Source organism: Copidosoma floridanum, unplaced genomic scaffold (genome assembly GCF_036245765.1).
Source record: "Copidosoma floridanum isolate Cflo_tuat_1 unplaced genomic scaffold, Cflo_Japanese_pri ptg000009l, whole genome shotgun sequence".
NCBI lineage: Eukaryota > Metazoa > Arthropoda > Insecta > Hymenoptera > Encyrtidae > Copidosoma > Copidosoma floridanum.
Genome location: NW_028321886.1, coordinates 6,929,629 through 6,951,738, shown reverse-complemented (window position 1 = coordinate 6,951,738; position 22,110 = coordinate 6,929,629). Strand labels below are relative to the sequence as shown.

General features: G+C 40.1%; 3 protein-coding genes across 9 annotated transcripts in view; 1 reads left to right on the top strand and 2 right to left on the bottom strand.

The window, feature by feature from the left end:
• Positions 1-322: 322 nt before the first annotated feature.
• On the bottom strand, positions 323-5,189 carry LOC106635996 (anoctamin-1-like). Of its 2 annotated transcripts, none has more exons than XM_014348213.2 (13): positions 4,841-5,189; positions 4,607-4,745; positions 4,339-4,536; positions 4,056-4,264; positions 3,845-3,983; positions 3,476-3,677; positions 3,008-3,351; positions 2,685-2,924; positions 2,370-2,587; positions 2,089-2,303; positions 1,764-2,005; positions 1,323-1,610; positions 323-1,245 (listed from the first exon to the last, which is right to left on the bottom strand). In XM_014348213.2, the coding sequence occupies exons 2-13, from the start codon at positions 4,709-4,711 to the stop codon at positions 1,012-1,014; spliced, it is 2,634 nt and encodes an 877-aa protein (XP_014203699.2). In that variant the 5' UTR covers positions 4,712-4,745; positions 4,841-5,189; the 3' UTR covers positions 323-1,011. The 2 variants fall into 2 exon arrangements, with proteins under 2 accessions (XP_014203699.2, XP_014203698.2); XM_014348212.2 differs by having other exon boundaries at positions 4,607-4,736.
• Positions 5,190-5,491: 302 nt separating this feature from the next.
• Positions 5,492-6,919, top strand: LOC106636087 (huntingtin-interacting protein K). The gene is made up of 3 exons (XM_014348355.2): positions 5,492-5,750; positions 5,908-6,015; positions 6,127-6,919. Exons 1-3 carry the CDS (start codon positions 5,595-5,597, stop codon positions 6,220-6,222), a joined length of 360 nt encoding a protein of 119 aa, XP_014203841.1. The 5' UTR covers positions 5,492-5,594; the 3' UTR covers positions 6,223-6,919.
• rdx (BTB/POZ and MATH domain-containing protein rdx) overlaps positions 6,920-22,110 on the bottom strand; it is a 96,718-nt gene continuing 81,527 nt past the window's right edge. For 3 of the 6 annotated variants that reach the window (XM_014348352.2, XM_089589793.1, XM_089589789.1), the window contains 7 exons: positions 15,660-15,804; positions 11,709-11,830; positions 10,886-11,037; positions 10,651-10,778; positions 10,357-10,534; positions 9,482-9,803; positions 6,920-9,367 (listed from right to left, as the gene is read on the bottom strand). In XM_014348352.2, the coding sequence (XP_014203838.1) occupies positions 9,223-9,367; positions 9,482-9,803; positions 10,357-10,534; positions 10,651-10,778; positions 10,886-11,037; positions 11,709-11,830; positions 15,660-15,804 (1,192 nt within the window). In that variant the 3' untranslated portion in view covers positions 6,920-9,222. Of the gene's footprint in view, positions 9,368-9,481; positions 9,804-10,356; positions 10,535-10,638; positions 10,779-10,885; positions 11,038-11,708; positions 11,845-15,658; positions 15,805-22,110 lie in introns of all 6 variants that reach the window. The other 3 variants (XM_089589790.1, XM_089589791.1, XM_089589794.1) reach the window with 3 other exon arrangements.

Genomic DNA, 22,110 nt, shown 5'->3' with positions numbered 1-22,110 from the left:
ATAAACTAAAAAGTTGACGTGGTCTGTGCTGTTTGCGGCAAGAATTTAAGATACATTTTGATGGAAAAGTAGCACCAGTTGTCTTGCTAAAAACTCAACTCTACTTCTCTACTATACTGTATTCTTAAGTTGTTTTTTTAGGGCCTAATTCACTAAATTTTCTCAATTCTTGAGAAAGCCAATCAGAAAGCTTCGATCGATTGAAGGACTCGTAAATCCTTCAGGCCTAAGTCCCAGTTAACAGTCACAAAAATTAGATAATTCGGAATTTGGAACCAAAAGACAAGACAAGATATTAGTAGACATCATAGTTTTAGACTGAACGAATTAGCGTCCAATTAATATACTTAAATTTATTTAATGTCAAGGATTTTAAATCTCAAAAACATAATATTTATTACAACAAATTTATTTATATAACACATAATTTTTAACAAGTTCGAATAAAATAAGACATTTTTTTACTGTACGTGATTAAAACTTTTCTCAATTCAACATACAGCTCGATAGTCCCGTATTCAAATCTGATTTCTTCCACTTTAGTTTTGTTTGATCAAACTTACAAATAATGTATAATAATAAATACACATTTAATTTAATAATTATAACAGGTACACATTTCTAGGCAATGTAAAATTTAAAAAAATATAAGCTGCCCCTTAACATGTTTAAACAACGTATTTCATGTTAAACACGAATTTAATCAATTTGTATGTAAATGTATAAATAGAAAAATATTGTTCGAAAAATTACTCGACAAAAATGCACACTTCAATAGATTAGCACCAATATCAATTTATAAGTAGATTTTGCAACATTAGACCATTTGTAGTAATTTTATCTGGCACATTATGTGAAGGAAAAATAATACTTTTTTTTTTTGATCCAACATAACTAAATCACTATTGAAATTTTACAGATTATTTTGATAATCTTGATACGCTTAGAAAAATATTATCTTTGCACTTTTAAATAAAAATAAAAAAATGTAATGTTCTCCATACTTATTGTTCACAAGTCTTCCGAATTTTCAGAATAATGATTTCTGTTGCGTTTTCTTACATTATCACAATTAGTATTCACCGAAGAATCGCCCATGTTCAATTTGCTTTTTGCTCTCTCCGCCTCTCGCTTGATAATCAACTCTTCGGTGAGATAAGCTTCTCGCTTAATCTGTTGTTCTAATTTACGTGGTATACCAGACAGGCACCACTGCACAGCCATCGTTATCAATCCAACTACATTCTAAGAAATCACAAAAGTCATGGGCCATGTAAAATCATATAGAATTGAATTAAGTAAATAAGATTTTTTTGTCTTACCTGAAAAATTACTACAAAAGCTAATCGAAAAGTTAGGATATGCCAATAGATGGTAGGTCTTTTATAAGGCAGTTCAAAGTGGTTTGGTGGATTTCGGTATTCGGCATAGCGGCACATTGTTACATTTTCAAACAAGCTATATTCAGGAGCTGTTCCGTTAACAAAATCTTTAGTATCAAATATAGCAAGGCTATGGTTCAAAAATCCTACATCAGTTTTATTTTCACTAACTACGTTCATGTATACGAGGCGAGGTATAAATGTCGAGGAAAATGCTATTATAAAACCCTAAAAAACACAGGAAATATACATTTACAAGGATGCAAAACTATATGCATACCAAACACAATTGCGTATTTATCTAAGTTACCAAGGCATCATATTATATTCTACAACAATGACTGTACAAGTAAGGCGATACGCGTGGAAAGTGATACTCACGTTTGTTATGACGGATATGCGAGCCAACGCGTCAAGTATACGTCCCCATATACCAATATCTCGAGCTCGGCGAGGCACGGGTCTACGATAATGTCGCAAAAACTTGGCTGCGTCCAAGCGCATTTCAAATACGTTGTTAGCTAAGGCACAAAGCGGTGCTAGTGGAAAAGCCACCACAAAAAGTGTGATAAATCCAAATTGGATGACCATTTCCAGATACTCGTCGTACAATCCTCTAGGGCCTGAAAAATCGTAATAGTTGCACAGCTCGTTTTTTTTCAAAAGCTAAAATTTTTGTATCATCAGAATCGATGGATATACTTACTCCAATCGAGAAGTTTTAAATCTCGTATCCACTGAGAACGAGCAATTATATCTCTTTGCTTCAATCCGACGTGAATGCGGAATAGCGCCCAGTACTTAAATAAGATCGGTAAAACCGTCTCCATTAATGTGTACATAACTTGCTTACCGATCATTATTATGGCTAACTGAATGGATAACTCCATGAGGCATCCCCCCGGCGCACACTCTTCTTGTCTGCGTCATTACGTTCGTTTTCATTATCGATTTCATTATTTGTTGTATCGTTGGAGAATAGCTTACCTATGACCGAATATCTTATTGTACTTCATGGGATACCCAATAAACTTGCCTTTAAGAAAGGCAACGTAAAATATTGAAGCGTAATAATTGATGAATTGGAATAGATAAACTTTGAGAGTGAGACTATCATCAAATTCTGCTTGAGTCCTCAGAAATTCCATTTCTGTAAGATACACGGCCAACCAGTCGTAAAAGTAATTCAGAACTAAAATGCATACCTGTAATCAAGTAATATATAATATATATCATCAATGAAGTGCAACCGATCGTTTTTGTTTTTTTTCAACAATTATATAATTTTATTTTCACACGTACCAAATTGATTCCAGCCGCTATGGCTGGCAAAGTAAAGGTCTTATAATTTTGCGAGTTTACTTCGTGTCCAAAGAGCGAGTTCGAAGTTATGCTTGCCATTCTGTATAAAACGACGGCAAACACTGCTGCTAGAGCTACAACGATCAGCAGCAAAACTATGGAAAAGCTAAAAAAAGTCGCTGGTACTCGGACTTTCCAAAAACTCACGTGCAGCTCCTTCACTCTCGTAACCGGATTCATCTAATAATTATTTTTATTAAATTCCTAACTTGACGTAACTATGCATGATATGGTTACTAACGGAGTCATCGTATTTTGTATACCTTCTCTTTGACGTTAAGTAACTTTGCATTAGAAAGAGTGGATGAATACTGGGGTCGAGAGTGATCCGCAGATCTGTCCCAGCCGACGAGGCCCCATCGGTAACTTAAATTGGCTGCCCTTCTCTTCCATAATTCCAGATAAAAGACCGACCAGACTGACATAAAGGCAGCAAAGTAGACCATACCAGGGTTGTCGAATAAATACGTTAGGCGCGTTAATAAACAAGTTTCTCTTAATCTCCAAAAATCACAGTTTCGATCGCACTGCGGGCACATTATCGTTTTGTTCGCCCAATCGCCACATGCATCCTCAGCCATACGATTCGAATTCATCGTCATTAATCCTAAGATAAAGCAAAGAACAAATAGTAAAGATTTTGATAAGAGTTGTTTTACATACGGTGGGATTCGTGATTTGTAAGTCATTTTTCATATTACGGATAGAGTGGAGAGTAATAAAATAATTACCATAAAAAAAAAATAGTAACCCAGCAATACTAGCTGGGATAAGCATGTACGTATAGAACCCAAGCCACGCAAAATACATAGCAAAATTAACTCCGAAATATTCTCTAATGGTATCTAAAGGCTGCAATTTAACCCATTTACTTGTTGCAGCCCATTCATCAAGCAGTAACTTTCTGATACTTCCCTTTTGCTTGGTCGTCCCCTTGAAAAGTTATAATCAATGAACTTTATTATTGGATGCTCAGTATAAATTTATTAAAACTATTACAATCATAAATCAATTCCATACCTAATAATCGAGCAAAATTTAAAAAATGTACGTGGTAACTAATGATAACTAGTATTAACAAAACTCAATGAATAGCTTACATCATGCAATGGATACGCAGCGGAGTAAACACCTCCATCTAACAAACGTTGAATGCCTTCACATTGCCTTTCCAGAATAAAATACACAATCATCACTCGAATATGCATAGGAAAAAAATTTTTATCCTTGGTGTCGAATCTTTTGTTTTAAATAAATAAATACAGTTATCTAATTACGTGAAAATAAATAACAAATTTTTGTAATACGTACAAATAGTCCTTGTCTCTGGAGTATTCAGCAGCCAGTTGATATTCCACAGGAGGAAACTGTTTTTTATCTAACTGTGCAAAGCTGAACAATCTAATAAACCATGATTTAGCATCATCCAACAGATCTGTTTCTTCAATTACAGTCTCATCTGGAAATGGTTTTATTGGCATCTTGAGTTTCATGATTTCGCAATATCTGCATAAAACTTCCTGTTGAGACACAATTGTAATTTTTTTTTAATATGTCAAGTCTCAATAAGTATGTATTAAGATAAAATCATTACTTCAGACGCATAAATCTTAACAAAACGTAATTGACTATTTTGCTCGTATTTTAATTGTAATCCTTGATCTATGAGACTCTTCTCAAACGCTTTTCTTTTCTGTGTTTGAGCAGTGTTACCGTTGTAAACATAGACCAAAACAAAATCAACAGTTCCATCCTCTTCTTCGTTTTGAGATTCATATTCAAAATTTGTATCCTACAAAAAAAGAAATATTCATCAAAAATTGCACCAAAATGAAAAAAGTCACGATAACGATAACACTTACCGAAAAAGCAGGATAATTTTCCTGTTCCATAAAAATGACCCTCTGATTTATGTCCAGTGGAATATGATCAGTATTTAAATCGAACCTATCACCATTGTTAATCATATTGCTTGAAAAAAATCTATTGGGTCTGTAAGAACTGACTCATCAGTAACGATTTTTTTTTTTCTCGATTTCATGAAGTGGGTAATAATGTACTTAAATCATCATCCATAAATAAAATAATTGACTCACCCGTTAGAATAGCTTGTATTATCCGATTGCTCCAAGTGTTAATTAATTTTTAGGCATGTAACGATGATCGTTATTATCATTCATCGATGTAAGAAATAAGAATAGTCGTGACACACCCCAACAATAAATTATAAAACGAGTAATCTTTGACTAGAAAGTATTGCAAAAGAGAAAGTCATACATTCGCGAATGTACATATACATGTAGGCACTTCAAAATAGTTTTTAATACTTATAAACAACCACCTAAGTGAGACAAAATTTTATAGCAGAAAACCGATTTCTCAGGCCGATCAATTTTCTACGGAAGCCCCGTTTTTCACGACATCTATACATAAAAACGCAGAAGAGTCAAATCAGTCAAAGAGTGCACAAAAACACGTATAGGTATATACGAGTGCACGAAAGTGCAACTTGTGTGCAGCTTCCGTATTAATCGAACGGAACCCATAAACATAAGAAAAATAGACTGCTCGTTCTTATGTACGGCGCTGAAGCACAAGTAGAAGAAGACACAGCATCGAACGTGGGTATCTATCTCTCTCGCACATTTCAACTTTTCGGTGTTGTGTCTCCTTCTACTTGTGCTTCAGCGCCTTACACAAGAACGAGCAGTCTATTTTTCTTATATGTCTATGGAACGAGCAGTCTATTTTTCATATGTCTATGTTTTTTACGCGGTTTCGTTTCTTAAAGATCCATCATCAATTGTCAATACATAATATTTTATTTTCAACATAATAAAATCGAACATAATGGCAGATGAGGACGTAAACGGAGACTCAGATGAGGTGCAACAAGAGAAGTCGCAAAAGAAGACCGCCAAGTACGATAGCGGAGCCGCGGACCTCGAGAAAGTCACCGACTATGCCGAGGAGAAAGAGATCACGTCGTCCGAAGGCTTGTCTAGTGTGAGTTGGCGTTTGCCGATGTCCACGTGCTTATTTTTATTGATAAAACATGCTGCCCAATTTTTTCCATACCCATAGATACTTTTGTATTTGCTGTAGAACAAATCTAAAACTACAGAGTAATGCAGGGTTTCTAACCTCTGTTGTGCAATTTCAGGCAATGAGCATAATTGGAGACAGGCGGAATAAAGAAGTTGAAGAAAAAAAAGCAAAAGAGAAAGAACTGTTGAAAGTTTCTATTAACAAGGAAGACGTTGATCTAATAGTAACTATTTTTTTTACATAATATAATAAAACATTACCACCTATTTGGCTGGTTTTTGCTTGATGGATACATCAAGGCTGAAACTCTTAATGATTTTATTTTACATTACAGATGAAAGAGATGGAAATCAACAGAAATCTCGCAGAACAAACTTTGAGGGAACACAGAGGAAATGTTGTGGAAGCACTAGTTACTCTAACCAGTTGAGAATCTAGAGAACTTTATTTGAGCGATTTGAATAAGTGGCTGAAAGTGATTAACTGTGAGAGATTGACCAATCAAATTTTTCATTATTTATTACCATAAAAGAAATATTCATCCAAAGAAGAATAAAGTGACTGTTAAATTGTTTTTTTTTTTTTTTTTTTTTTTTTAATGTATTTTAGTTGTTGATCATTTTTTAATATCTCTAAAACTCTGATCCTTAAGGTGGCTGTTGGAAAAAGGGTAAATAATCATCACATTGTTTATAATGAAAATGTAATTTATTTGATGTGGTGCAGCGACTTAAAATAATTGAAAAATGAATGTATGAGCTGGTATCGATGAGCAGTACTTTGCCTTAAGGACTGCCTCTGTTGTCATTATTAAGAAAAATAAAAAAAAATCATCCAAGTTAAATGCAACATAAATATGGAAGTGCGTTGAGAAACAAAACATCGGCAATCCATAGTACATTTGTACTGATTTCCATGATAAGGTAACATACTTGCACTTAGTTTATCAAATTTTTCCTGTTATACGCTCATATACTTTTGCTGTAGATCTGTGACAATAGACAATAACTTTTAAATGGTATTTACCATTTAAGAAAATCGTTGATATAAATTTTTATTTTACTCATCCGTTATCAGTCGGACAGTCCCAAATTCAGTGCATGGATTAATAAAAATTTGAATTTCAATTATCTGCACACAACATACTTTATTTCTCCTTTATTTAATTATTAGGCTTCAGCTCGATAAATTTCATTGTACATACACGGATACTCTGTGCAAGAGTCAATGTCAATTTACAAAACTTTTAATCACACATATAGCGATTTATGCTACACCTAAAATATAATTATAACGTTGCATAAACTAAAAAATCTTGAATTTTCAAAATGTAAAATAATTAAGCAACTGAAAAAATACAATCAGCTGCAAGAAAATGAATTATCAATCACTTACATATATTGTGCTGAAGCAAAGTTTAATTCTTACAAAATATAGATATTATGTACAGCGACAGTTTAGCGACTTATGATTTTATGGGGCTGTCCAACAGAGGTTGCCAATATTATTTTTACTGGCTGCCAGGATCATCGACTAATTAGGACGTGGCGTTAAGTTTCAAGAGCAGGAGTAAAGTTACAGTTGTAATTGTTACAATGGACTTATCACAGAACATGTATGGCATTAATATTTTATTATCGTCATTAGTGTAATGTTAAAAGGGATAGCGGGATTGCAATGGATTCAATACCGTTGATAAAACTAAGAGGGTCAGGAAGCCAGTATGGTATTAAAAATGATGATTATTGTTGCCTCTGGTTGCCCATAATAAAATTCAGCTCGCATTATTTTCTTTTTACGATTTTTTAACAAGTAATTACACAAATCGATTATTATTTCGTACTATTATTGACTAACGCTTACTATACATTTTATTTAGCATTTGCGCGACTCTTGCCGCTATTAACACTCAATAAACGCCAGCATAAAATTTTTAGTTTTTTTTTTTCTTTTTACTCCAATGCGGTAAATATGCCGATAAACTCAACAGAGTTACTAAAATATACATGAATTTCGCAATGAAAAGTCCAAGAAAATATTTTTAATTAATTATGGACAACCCTATAATTTTTTTCAAAGAAAAAAAACTCGGTTGCATTAGCTCGCAAGAATATTAAACAAAAGAAGCATCTAATTAGTTTTGATGACCACTTTCTTACACTTGAATTATAAAATCAAAAGGAGAGAGAAAGAGAGAATAGTGTCAACAGACATATCTCTGCAGGCAAATAATATACAAAAATACAGGGCACAGGTTGCGCATAGCATTAATTAATAGTAAAAATAACCGTACATATTGAGAGAAAGAGATCATATAAAACGCTAACTAGAATCATTTACTCTGTTCTGGAAGAGTTTGATGATTTACAATTAAAAATTACTATCCGGTACAATAAACAAAGTGTCTAGGAGTCTCCCGGCTATGTAAAACCACTTCGAGGGTCCAGTGCCAAGACTAAACAGGCTGGGCACGAAAATTGTTTGCCAAGCCGGGAGGCTGTTTGTTTGATCCGCTGACAAAGGAACAAAATTTGTTAATCGGCTGACCGACGCCTATCACATCACGTCTGTGCTGTTTTGTTTTTTCATTTTTTGTTTTTTTATTTTTTCATTAATATAATTATTGTTATTATTATCTTCATTTCGTGGCAACGTAGCGAGCATCGATCTCTTGGTCCTCTGTTGGCTGCTCTCGATACATATCAGCGCTACAAATCATCTCTTATTCATGGAAGCAAAAGGCGGAATTAATGCCCGATATCTCTCTTTTTTTCTCGGCATTAAAGGGCGTCTGTTTCGAGCTAAATGTAAAAGTCACCTGGTCAACGAGCAAGTGGATGGACTTTACGTTTTGTCAAAAACTTTTTTACGAAGATGCACTTGTTCTGCTAGATGCTGCCGAAGAAGAGGAACTCGAAACTTAATGTTTCTTCAAGTTTTGAGAGAAAAGATGGACGATTTGATGATTGACGAGAAAAGGGCGTTTTTTTGTAGTGATAACCATCGCCACTGACTAACACCATGACGCATACTGACCACAACACGTCCTCATCAGACCAACAAAACGTAACACCAAAACGTAACATTGTCTGACAAAACTGTGCCTCGGACTGTCGCCACGCTATAATCGCTCTTTTTCTCCACACACTTCATAGCTTTGTTACTGTAATTTTTTTTCATCTCTCACTCTTTCTCTACAACTGACTTTAAAGTGTCCCTTTCTCGATAAACATGTATTTCCACCTCTTTATTTTCATTTTATTCATTTTGAGTGGGCCAACTTGATGACGCACTAGGAAACATTAATTCATATATCACTACTCCTTTGTTTTGTTTTTTTTTCTTTCACTGTACACAAAAGTTAAGAAGGATGTAAAATAGGCGGGGGCGATGTTGTTGTTGTTGTACCCGGAGTCAGAGGTGACTGCTTTCAGCTCTGTTTAACACGTTTCCGGGGCGGACCGATGGGCGGTATTTGTTGAGTCGCGAGAGCCCGAAAAGCCTCCGCGATCAAGTTTGGATGCGACGTGACCATCGACTTGAATCCCGACGTTTCCATCACGTCCGTCGCATGCCTGGAACACCAAATACACGAATGAAACATCAGTCGAAACGCATTCAAATCATAATTTTCACCTCTTTATAAAAAAAAAATTAATAAATAAATAAAATAAAAATTGATCACTCACGTGTTTATGAAATCAATAGCTTGCGCCTTGAGCTGATCCGCGCTGTGGAGATCAGCGAGTATGAGGATATCGGCCGCGTTATCGATGGCCAAACTGGTGCATAGCGCTTCCTCGCACATGACCTTCAGCCTTTCTAGCGCGTACTTGTCCGCGGCTGCTAGTAAGTCGTCGGCCATTTTTTCGAGGTTCGCCGCCTTGCCCGTGTAAATGAATCGCAACATTTCCCTAAACACGTCCTGTTCCACGTCAGTGATGTCGACGCGGTTCTGCTTCCTTTCCTCCATTTCGTGTTCAAACATGGCCGAGAAGACTGGACTCCGCGCTAAAAAATCATATAGAGAGAGAGAAAAAAAAAATCCTTTATTAATTTTTATCCGTAAATCAAGGAAAAAAAGAACGACGTTTTTAGTAATGGTAGTCCTCGTTTTGAAATGTGACTATAATTACAACGAGTACATTTTAAGTTTCAGTTGATCAAGATCGAGGCATTTAATCGAGCGCAGCCTTGAATCGGATTCAGATAATCGGTTCAATGATTTTACGCTCAAGTTAAAAATTGTTGAGGAAAAAAAAATGAGGTTAGTGGGTGAGTGTTGCCTGTGAACTTGACAATCGAGGCATGTGCGCTAGTTACGGAGCAAACAAAAAAAAAAAAAAAACTTAAAAAAAAATGCAATCCCCCACAATATACCATTGACGTAGTCGATCAAAAACTCACGATTGCACAAACGTGTTTCGTTAACTGTACGCTCAATAACCCCTCCCTCCCTCTCTCTCTCCTCGTGCATATTTAATTTCGCCGAAATGAGGGGGAAGAAGGGCCCTTTTTTTGTTATAGATCACAAAAATCGATGGATAAATGCAACACGACTGACCGGCCAGTATTGCCTTGTGCGCCTGGAATTCCTTTCCGCAGACGGTGAGCGTGACGTCGCTGAATTTTTGATTTTCAAAGAGTAGCCCAAGATCGTCGGGTAATCGGCACTCGGGCACCTTGAACTGCACTGTGTTACTCTGGCCGGATATATTGACACTGTCGGCGACCACACTCACCTGGCAATCATAAAAAAACACGAAATGGATGTATTAATTCAATAAAAACAAATAAAAGTACATATAATAATAATAATAATGTAATGTGAATTGTGGAAAAACACGCACGCACGCACCTCACAGAATATCGTGAGTTTGTCGTCTGGCAGAAGACCGTTGGCTTCGTCCAGAAGAAAGTCTCTCCTTATGAACTTTTTGAAACCCCAGTCTTTCCCCTGAACGAACCTGTACGCTCGTTGGCTTTCTGTAATGAAAATACATTTTTTTTTTTTTTTTTTTTTTTTTTGTAATAAATAGAGCACACAAGAAAAAAAAAATTTTTTTTTAATCACAAAAACAAACTATACTCACCCATCGCTTTGGTTTCTTCTCTTTTGGCGTTAAGAATAGAAAATTTGAATTTGGCCCTCACTTCTGATTTGTTGCAGGACACGAGAAGCAAGTAAAGAGACAGGTAGTCTTTGCTCTCCTCGTCCAAGCCTTTTGGATTCACTCGTAAGCACCTGCCAACACACACGTTGTTGCATAAGTGTCGATAAATTAAAAAAAAAAAAAAAAAAAAAACTTATGTTACGTGTACATAATTATGCTCGATCACCCGACTCGAGAGTAATAATAATTTTGCGCTCTTATCCCAACCCAAAAGATATTACTATTCACGACACGAGATATCAATTGATTTATCAATAAAAAAAAAAAAAAACTTCAATAAGTAACTTTTCCACTTTATTTCTAAAGCTTCGCGCGGTTATATTTATCGTTGCGCAATACATCATTGTAGTAAAGTGTATATTTAAGCAGCGATTTCTTCCACGTACGATTCCTGAGTAAACGTTCATTATATTTCAAAAAATATAGTTACAGTCGCTAAGGTAGACGGTTATAAAATTATCAATGACATAGTCGTTTGGTGCTTTAAAACATTTCACTCGAGCGCTGATAAGAGAATCCGGTTGCCTTATCGCTCGAGATTTTTTTTCTTTCTTTCTTTTTTTTCTTTTTTGTTCTTTATTGTTACTATTTAATTCCTTGAATATCACGCACGCACTCCGCCAGTAGTCCAACACGACTAGAACAATCTTTGTTTCAACCAACGAAGAACTAAACTCGTGTAGGTTTTATACAGACGCGCGGGTCGAGAAAAAAAAAAAAAAAAAAAAAAAAGAGTACTCACCATTTCAACTTGTCGTTGGCCCCTGCGGAAAACGTCGACGACTTCAATACTTCGCCCATCTCCTCCCGGCAAAAGCTGAAGTTGTTTATCGTCCACATGTAGCTGAATTTGACCACCTTCACCTGCGCACGCAAGATCAGGGAAGAGTTGAATAACAAAGAAAATGTTTGCATCGTCGGGTTGCAAGAAGAAGAAAAAAAAAAAAAAAAAAAAAATCAGGCTATCTTTGCGTATCTTTGTGTTGTCCACGTAAGAAAAAACAACAACAACAACAACGCATAGATACCCATGTGTACTTCACTCGGTCGACAAAAAGCCAGATAAGTGAAGTAACAAAGGCCACCTGACCGGAGAATTGGTGAATAATAGTGCTTCAAAAGAAGTTGACGAAGCTTGAGGAGGAGGAGGAGGAGGAGGGGAACGAGAGGAGCAGGAGGAGGGGGGAACTGCACGCGGCCCTGGACACGCTCGAGAGTTCTATAATGAGTGTGTGCACAACACATGAATAGATGCGCGGACACACGCGCTCTCGAGTCAGGGTCAAGCTGAACTTGAAGACGTTTTATTTTTTTTGTTTTTTTTTTTTCATGTAACGCCCGCGCTACATATACTTTACGTATACCACGCACTCCCTTCCTATTTTTTGTTGTTCTTATTTTCGCTCTCACGTGCCGCGGAAATTGCACGATCTCGTTTTTGATCACACACTCTCTGCTTCTCGCGCGGTGATCCCATTTGAATCCGGGAGGCCCATATAAAGTCCGGAGACGGGGGAGACAATTTCTGCGAGGGGATTCGAGTAAATTTTCCGGATGGTTGGCAAAGGTGACAAAAAACGATTTTTTTTTTCAACATCGGACGATCCGAGACTCTTTTCCGCGGCGCGTCTCGAGGAAGAACAAGAAATAGATGTACACATGTACACGTGCGAGAAAGGGAGGGGATATCTCGCTCGCGCCAGGCATTTGCAACCTGTGGATTTAATGGTCGGGAGCAGGTTTGCCTCTCGAATTTCCGCATTTTTTTCTCCAACCACTCGTTGCCACGCGTTTTTAAAATTATTATTTTTTTTTTTTTTTTTGTACATAGACATAAACGAGGAACCACAAAATCTAAGCTACATCAATTGCCATTGCAAGGGATTTTCCCATAGTTGTAACTCTGCCTAGTTAGGTTTACGAATTGCACACAATACACCCACTTGTGTCGATATTTTTCCAACAAGTTAATGGGCCACGAAAGCTCGAGCGAGTCGTCAAAAACGCAGTTATGAGATTCGACGAGATCGGCAGAAATAATTACTCGTACGGGGAGGAGGAGGAGGATAAAGCACGATGGGCAGGGGGGCTCATCGTCACCATGTACTTATATCACACCCCAACGATAATAATGTAACATATAATGCCAGCCGGCCGGTCGGATAGTCGTAGTAGCTGTGGCGCGCGTGTATCACGGAGAGTTCGACGAACTTTGTAGGTCGAAAGCAGCGTGGTACGTTATCGGCAGCGCGACTCTCCCATCTATATATATACTATGCCTGTTTTTTTTTTTTTTTTTTTTTTTTTTCCCAAGTAAAGTACGTGTGCCATTATGTGCCATAAACGCACAGTCCCCGCGTGGTTCGTCAAAGCTAAAAGCCCAGTGAGTTTGTACGTGCGTGTGCCCATATACAGCAGCCCTCGATATTGGAGGAGGAGGAGAGCCCGGGCTTTCCACTCGACAGCAGAAGAAATAAGGTTCAACGCACGCGCGAGCAAAGAGCGCCCGTATAATATCACACAGCACTCGGCGCGCAAGCTCTCTCTCTCTCTCGGCTAGCGCAACAATGCGCAATGCTCTCGGTTTGATTGAAAAAAAAAAAAATTTCTTACGGTCGCTACTATAGTTCCCGACGTGAGCTTTTTCGGTACGCAAGTATATGCGACACGCAGGCACCGTTCTCTACTACGCGTTTTTAGGCAAACTAGCCTCGACTAGCTCATATAGAGAGACAGCGAAAGAAGGACGATTTTTTCCCTCTGCCTAGAGAATTTAATTGTGGCGTAAGTACATGGGAAACTATATATGGTACAAGGACAAGAGCACACCAGCAGGTACAATATATAAGGTACTTACATGCACACTGCAATAAGGAAGAATATATATAATATGATGGGATATATGTATATATAAACGGTAGATCGGTAGGTGTGCACGGTCGTATGGGTATGTATACGCGTGTACTCGGTCTCGCGTTGCTATAGGTGATGTCCCGAGGTCTGCCTACAAGCTCGCCGGTCGACGCCCTACGAGTCATTCAACTCGTTCTCTCTCCGCGTTGCTGCTCCTGCTTGCTCGCAACCTTGGGATCATCCGCGACGAGGAGACGCTTATTGCCCCTCGATGGCTTCCGGCTACCGAGAGCTCCTTACATCCTCCTCCTCCTTGTTTTTTTTTCTTTTCTGTTTTTGTTTAAAGTCTATTTTACCCGTTCCACGGCCTGTGTAGCGATGACGAATAAACGCCACCTCCCACTCGTTCCTCCTCATTTTTTTTTTTTTTTTTTGTTACCTTGGACAAGCGGCACGGGGTTATACAACCTTCCGTCGAGGAAGCACGCGTTTGGGGGTTGCGCCTGAACGAGCTTTTGCGACCCCACAGCGAGTGAAAGCCCCACGAGTTTGACCAAAAACCAACTAAATGGGCGGGAAAATCTAAAACCGTTGCCTCGTCGAACACCTCTCGCATAACCCAACAACGGTACATCCACACAATAAATATATTGTATACAATTATTATATGGACACACGAGTCCTTGGGATTCCATCGACTCTTGCGTCAGCGCTGGCCCCTCCACCCAAACCCCGAAGGAGAGCATAATATCTTCCGTCTCTCCGGCATTACATTCTGATCGCATCGATGATCTTATATTCTCCGAAAGAGTTCATCGACACCTGGACCCTCAATTATAATGTGTAAGTATCTCGAGACCCCCTCGTATGGCGAGCTTTTCGCGAGGAGCTCCTTTCACGTGGTGGTCGAGTGTTTGCACCAAGATTATATTCGCGTGTATGTATATATATTATACATGTTGATGCGCCCTACTTTGTGTTTTCCCTTCGCGAGCGCTTTTCTCTCGCAACTCCTTGTTGCAAGAAGTAAAAATCTTCCGCTCAACGGGAATGTTGTAAGTTATAAAGGGAGGGGAGGATTTTCATGCACGCGATATGTGAACGAGCGCGCTCGTGAATAATTGTGAAATTTGGTTGTGAAACGAGGGCAAAGTGAGAATTATTTATCAACACACCGGACAGAGTGGTGGTGTTTTTCTTTTTCAAACTCGATCTCGTTGCAACAGTAGTCACGGGGACTCGAGTTTCTTTACGTGTAGATATCGAGAAGCTTGATTTGGCTATACACACGCACCGTATATTCAACCAGATCGACCAGGTTTGCATAAGAAATCAAGAGCGCGCATGAGTCTGCAGATGCAAGCGCGGTGAATGCAGAAAAAAACCATAATCGAGAGTCGAGGTGACCTCGACTATTATAATATTACACGACAAACGGAAGTGCGCAGTACATATTATTATAATAAAATATATTATCGCGAGAGGCAAGAGAGAAACAGTGCGCGGGGTAGCCGAGATAATATCTAGTTGGTATAGTACTTATACGGCAGGTCGTTCACTTTGCGCGCGCCGAGGGGTCGCGGCGAAAATAGACTGTCGAGGAGGAGCCTCGCCACGGGAGTGCGTTTTCTCTGCCTCGGCTTTTCTCTTTCTCTACATATAATATAAGCATATACATATATCGCACGCTAACGTGTACTTAACTATGTTAAAGCGATACAATCAGCGAGCGTGAACATAATTATAGTTTTCGTTTTGGATTTGCAATGCGAGGGGTAGAGGTGGTGGGGGGAGGAGGAAGAAAATTCGAGGGTTTTGTCGTTGTTGTTTCGGCACTTACCTGCGTGTAACACCAATTTTCGGCAACGGGAGTGTTGACTTCCGGCGGCGGGGGGCTTGGCACCCGGCTCACCGCCATACTACTGCTGCTGTGCAAGTTCGAGCTCACCCGCGACGTCTGGGGCGCACAGTCGCTCACCTGAAGCCTGCAACGAAAACGTGCCCTCATATTATTATTATCACCACACAATGACACATTGGGTTAAATTATACAGGAGATGCGGATTAAACAAATACAAAAAATTGCAATATCTTTCATCTTAAAAAAAAAAAAAAAAAAAAAAAAAAATTGACAGGGTAATAACTTGTACGCGAGAGAAACAAGATGGGTAGGGGGAGGAGGCTTCACGTATCACAATCGTTTGCATGTATATAATAAACTATTGTACGAGGGAAGCAGGCCCGCGCTCCTCAATATTGCACCAAAACGCGCTCATCAAGGACCACGAGGTAGGTACCCATAAGTAGTTAGTACCTTCTCTAAAGAGGAACAGAAAGAGAGAGAGAGAGAGAAGGGTATATAATATGTGCAGGGCACGCGATGGTTCTCTCTGCACGTGCACCAAGTAAGTAGGTACGCCGAGAGAGAGAGAGAGTGCATTAACCCAGCAGGTTCATCGGACCCATATCATACAATATACCAGCGCTGACGCTATACATCTGTATGCATATATATGTGCATGCACGTACGTGGTATTGCTTATTGCCACTATTACTCGCTACTCGTATCAAATACTAGCCTATATGCGTGGACTCGCTCTCATTTTCTCAAATGGTCCCTGTATACATGCATATATATGGCTACGTTCACACTCTACCCATCGTGTAAACCTCTCTCACAGCGCAACGAACCAATTACCAACTTTTCCTTTTCTTTTGGGGGAGCTTTTCGCACGCACATTACAATATATTGTATACGTAAGTATAAGCTTTGTAAAGCCAGGCAGGATCAATCAGCCGAGGGTGACGCGCTCCTTTTCTCTTTTCTTTTCGTTCGTGGGCTACGGATACAAATGTAACGCGGATTCATACCAACGTGGAACACGAGGAAACAATCGAGCAACGACGAGTTAGTCGGTACAGATGGGAAAAAGCATCGCGAGTAGGTTACACTCATTAGGTATATGTCTGCATTGTCGACGAGAAGAAGAAGAAAAAAAAAAAGGTACCTCCAGCTCTCGGTATACGTAACGCCCCAACAATCATCTAGCACGAGGTGTTGGAGAAACGTAAGAGTTGAAATCCATCTTACGTCCGAGAGTTTTGGGTGCCCACTGAAGGGGGGCGTCGAGCGAATCGAAGAGGAATAAACTGTGAGAGAAGGAGAGCGTTAGCATAATGGCCCCTCGAGAGCACAGCAAAGATTCTTGGCTCAAAAAAAAAAAAAAAAGGGCCAAGGCTTTCCACCACTTTATTTTTTTTCTTTTTTCCCACTCGAAAGACGCTTACGTGATTATGCTAATAGACGTACTCGTACAACGCGTCGCGAGAAAGACGAGATCCAAAGACTTTGTTGTGATGCGCGTAACGTTGTCGATCCGAGAATATGATGTGCAGGCAGTCGCGATGCGCAACGATCAATTTTACATACATCACAACGCGGCCGCTCCGTTACGTAACAACGAAGATTCCGAGACGTTGCGGCAATACTTACGTACCTCGACATATTGTGAGAAAAAAAGGAATGAAATATTATAAGCTCGGGAAGGTGGTGACTGCTGTGCCAAAAATAATCGTCATCGTCAATACCCACGGTGGGCACGAAAAAGAAAAAAGAAAAAAAAAAAAAGTCTTATCATGATACCTTTTTTTTACTCGTGAAATTATGTGAAAACGCATACTCGTACAATTTAGGCTCCGCGAAATGACAATTGTGATATGACTGTATATGCAAGCCTTCGGAGTGAGGGTACAGAAATGAAAGATCGGAGATCCCGATACGGTGGCACGTAGGACGCGGGTATTAACGAGCAGAGAGAGAGCCCCATTAGAAAGAAAGAGGGAGGGTATAGGAGAGGTTGTACCCGTATAGGGAGACACGCTTGGAAATTTGGAAATCGGCCTGTTGGGCGATTGCTTTGGTGGATTAGAAAATGAGTGAAACCGCTCCAGAACCGGGGAAACTTTCACGCTGTAGTATCACGCGCTCTCGAAAGGTAACGAATCTCGAATCGCCCGACCATCTTTTTGTGCGAGTAGTGGGTAAGTACCCACTCGGTGGTAAAGATGAAAATTGCCGATAGGCAAGCAGGGAGAGAGAAAAATTTTTCGAGCGCGCGTGCTGGCTGGAGGACATTTCGTTACGAAAGTTGAAAGTGCAGACCGAGTGTGTATATATTATATGCCTATATATATTGTGTGATGCCCATCGTTTTCACTCTCGTGCATATTGTCTCTGGGTGCGCGCGCGCCTGTGTAACAAGTAGGTAAGTACACTCATTCAGCTGTCGTGCTCGTCGTGTCTTTATTACGGCCATAGGTTTTTTTTTTTTTTTTTTTTTTTTTTTTCGAGCAAAAGCTACGATTTCTCGAGCTGTACATATTTGGACACAACCTATATGGGTATTGCGTGCACTTGTTCAATGAATATCATTGTGAGGGAAGCCACCCTTTTGGAAGGATTAAAGCTGTATTGGGTAATAGCAATTCTCGAAGATGTTTATTGGCTCCATACTTTTTCTTCGGTAATTTCGTTATTGAGCATAATATATAGACCAAGGACCGATGTGTGTAATTGTGCAGAGGGTGTTTATTGTATAATTTGCCATTTACAACTTCGCAGTAGTTACTTTAATCACAATTACCACCCAACGGAAACATGATATGTCATCCACTGCTGCAGTGCCGATTTCCTTTGTCAAGGATCGATAAGAATCTGACCTTGATATTACTTAATCAGAGGCTACGTGGAATGATCAATTTGGAAGTAGGTGTGTATACACCCATCAGGGAAAGAAGCCATCGTCGACTCGTTTACCTACCAAGTCCAATCGTGGATACGACGTAGCCTCTCCCTCTTCTTCCACACGCATCCTTTCTCTCTCTCTCGGGAAATTTGTATCATACAACATGTATGTTATACGGAGCAGCGCAAGACTCAAAGAGTGCCAGTGTGTCACATACCACCGGTGCACGCACGCGAAGAGGATTATATACGGCTGAAAAAAAAAAAAAAAGAAAAAAAACATGTACCAGCAGAAACCAATTTGCAAAGAGAAAATGGTCATCCGATCCGAACGAGGCTGGCCATTTTTTTGGCCCCGACTGCACTGCTCTACGGTTACATGTGTGTACAGCGGCTTCAATGTAATTTTTCACTCCGACAATGACGAAACGGTATATTGCATTCGGCTCCGATCGAATAAATGTGAATCGCTTTGCCTCACCTGTCCCTATGTAAATTAATGTATCGACGGCAAGGGTACAACAAAACAACAACAACAACAAGAGAGCCTCTATATAGGTACACATTTGTACTTGTGCACGAAATTTTCAACGCGGAAAAACTTTCACCGGCACGTGTATGTATTTATACCCATACATAACGAGACTGACGAGAAATCGGGCGATCCATTATTGGCAGAATCGACTCATCCTCAACCGATACATGTACATTATGTAGTTCACGCACACAGTTGCTGTAAAAAAAAAAAAAAAAAAAAAGAAAAACTACTAAAAATTACGGGGGGGAGCCCTCATGGAAATTTATCCCCTCCTCCCATAGAGGCGCTTTCGTATAGGCTACTCAATCGTCTAATTGCAGAGCTTTTCAGGAGTTATAAGCCAGCCGCGTGTACACTCATATACTTGCACAAGCTGTTTTCACTTAACTTCCTCGTTTTCACTCGGCGGCCCGCTTGTGTATGTATGTATATATGTATATCTCTCTCGTGACTGCTCGTTCTACTTTCCCCGCGGAGCACCGACTCGACAAATCATCATCTCTCTCGCTTATACACGTACGCTTACCGATTTTTTTTTTTTTTTTTTTTTTGAGAGCAGCAATATACAAGCATTTATTCATCGGACGGTAGAGTGTGTGTATATATATATATGTATAAGGGAGTACTACTCGTAAGCTTTCCTCGAGTCTCCTTTTTCTTTTTTGTTTTCCATTCAAAATCGAGGGACACGAAACTTTCGACACGACAACATTTCCAGGCCAACGCAACGAAAGTGATCTTCTTCCCGGCGTTGCTACAGCGAGGAGTAGGTTTCTCTCTTTGCGCAACCCGCAACCCTGCATCAGTTATTGAAAAATCGGACGGGACCGGCGATGCCATACATCGGCCTCTGGTGGGTCCGTCATCTTTCGTAACGTTCTTTACGAGGGATCGAGGAAAAAAAACAAGGGGGGGGGGACGAGCTCTTGCGAAAATGACCGCGTGGAACGAGCCAACGGCGATCGTTTCGACCGTACAGTCTTGCTCTGTTTGAACACATCGGCGAGTGTGCAATTTATATATTACGCGCGTGTTAAATCCAAGCTGCGTGAAAGTCCCTCGACACGGGGAAATTTTCGCTCAAATCGTTATATAGGCCGATGGTGGTAGGGGAGAAAAAAAAAAAAAAAAAAAAAAAAAACTTTATCTGTCTAACGAGAGTATACAACACACGTATGATAGACGCGTATTGGAGCGAGGACGCGCGAAACAAGAGGAGAGTCTGTGATTTGCACCGAACAACGAAAAAAGACCATCTAGTTCGAGCGTAATCGGGCTGAGGTCGTCGTCCAAGGCACCTTTATATATATGACACGTGAGCATAACGCCAGACAGGCCGGTCTAAATATTTATATATATATATACGTGTGCCGCACGGCCAAAGTAGCGTATTGTTGTACAAGAAGAAGCAGCTGATGAATGAGCGTCGAGCTTGAATGGACACAAGCACCACTCCGAGCTGCACTTGATCATTACAATTATATATATATATATCTGTACTATCATCATCGTGGGATTTTTCATCTATGCGGTGGGGAGGACTGTACGCGCATGGCTATACTGCAACCGGTCAGGGACAATATGCGCGAGCGAGCGTTTCAAGACTGTGGGAAAGGAAAAAAAAATAGAGTTGGCCGAGCGGGCTATACGATTCATCGGTCCGGCGGCCGTGCAAGAGGAAGATGATTAATTTCATGCTCCATACCTTATTATACTCTGTACACATATATTTATACGTACAAAGTATGGGGATATTGTCGTTGACTTCTTGTTTGCCTTAGTAAGTAAAACGTGGCACAAATATAAGTGATCGAGAAAGAAGGGGGTTGGGGGGGGGAAGAAAAACGAGATCACCGCCTAGTCCGTAGTGTTGGTCGGAGCGTTTTTTTCTTCCCCTCCTTATTTTTCATTTTAACGAGGCGAGCTTAACCCATTTTCCCGGCGGGCAACCGACAGCCGAGCCCGTCCGTTTTCCCGAAGCGTGGAAAAGTGAACGACAGCGCCAACAAAGCGCTCCCGTGAAGGAAGTCAAGGCTTCCCGGAGACAAAAGGGAAAGGGAAATCAATTCTCGAGGGGGGAGGGGCGTGCGCCGGCGATCTCTGTTCCGTCCACCGTGTGGGCCTAATATTTCCAGCTCCTCTAGCGCGACCTCGATAGCTCGACTTTTTCTAGCACAGGCAAGCGCCGAAATAGCGATTTTTCCCTCCTCGGTCACCTCATCTTTCATTCCATACGAACAAATCGAGTTTCGCTTTGGATTGAATTTTTTTTTTCCCCCCTTTTTTTGAGGCTTCTCAACAGGACGTTATTGGGGGGACGCGCGAGCGCGAAATTTCCGAGGGATCGCATATTTTTTTAATCAAACCGGGTGTGCATGCGATTCCGGGAGAGCCAAAGCGGAGGATAATTATACTCCGATTAGCCGATTGGATGAAATTCAACAGCAATCAACTGCTCCATCCAGGGTTGCCGTTTTACTCGACGAAATCTGTACATCTCAAGAATTAATCTTACTCGGAGTATAGGTATACATATATTATATGGTTTATTGCTGGTGGTGGTAATGGCAGATGAGGAAGCTAGCTATAGCTCTCCTGCGTCGTGATGACGATACACACGGTGATAACAGCAACGCGGTGCATCCGCGTGTACACGTAAAAGTGGAATATGAAAGTAAACGTGTATTCATGGAGGGGGGGGGAGGCACAGATATGAGTTTATCAGGGCAATCGAGAGCGCAGTATAGAATTTTTTATTTTTTTTTTTCCTTCTTCTCTGCGTCGCGGGTCGAGTTTTGCACAGAGATATATCCACGTAGACGCGCAAAACGAGAGAGAGAGAGAGAGAGGAGTTTTGCAGCAAACACAAGCTAGTTAGACGGGGAGGAGGCGGTGTAGGGGGAGGGACACCGAGAGAGGAAGAGCGGAGTCAAGGCTAGTGACCGTGCGCGCGCGCAGCCGAGCCCTCTCTCTCTCTGTGCTGCCTGATACACACGGCAAGCAGACCTG

What these genes read in the sequence shown, in the direction of transcription:
- LOC106635996 (XM_014348213.2), bottom strand. Translation starts at nt 4,711, where the DNA reads ATGATTAACAATGGTGATAGGTTCGATTTAAATACTGATCATATTCCA. An exon ending in TCCAGAGACAAGGACTATTT is followed by an intron (nt 3,984 to 4,055) that starts GTACGTATTACA and finishes TTAAAACAAAAG; the next exon opens with ATTCGACACCAAGGATAAAA. An exon ending in GCATATCCGTCATAACAAAC is followed by an intron (nt 1,611 to 1,763) that starts GTGAGTATCACT and finishes TGTGTTTTTTAG; the next exon opens with GGTTTTATAATAGCATTTTC.
- LOC106636087 (XM_014348355.2), top strand. Translation starts at nt 5,595, where the DNA reads ATGGCAGATGAGGACGTAAACGGAGACTCAGATGAGGTGCAACAAGAG. An exon ending in CGTCCGAAGGCTTGTCTAGT is followed by an intron (nt 5,751 to 5,907) that starts GTGAGTTGGCGT and finishes GTGCAATTTCAG; the next exon opens with GCAATGAGCATAATTGGAGA. An exon ending in AGGAAGACGTTGATCTAATA is followed by an intron (nt 6,016 to 6,126) that starts GTAACTATTTTT and finishes TTTACATTACAG; the next exon opens with ATGAAAGAGATGGAAATCAA.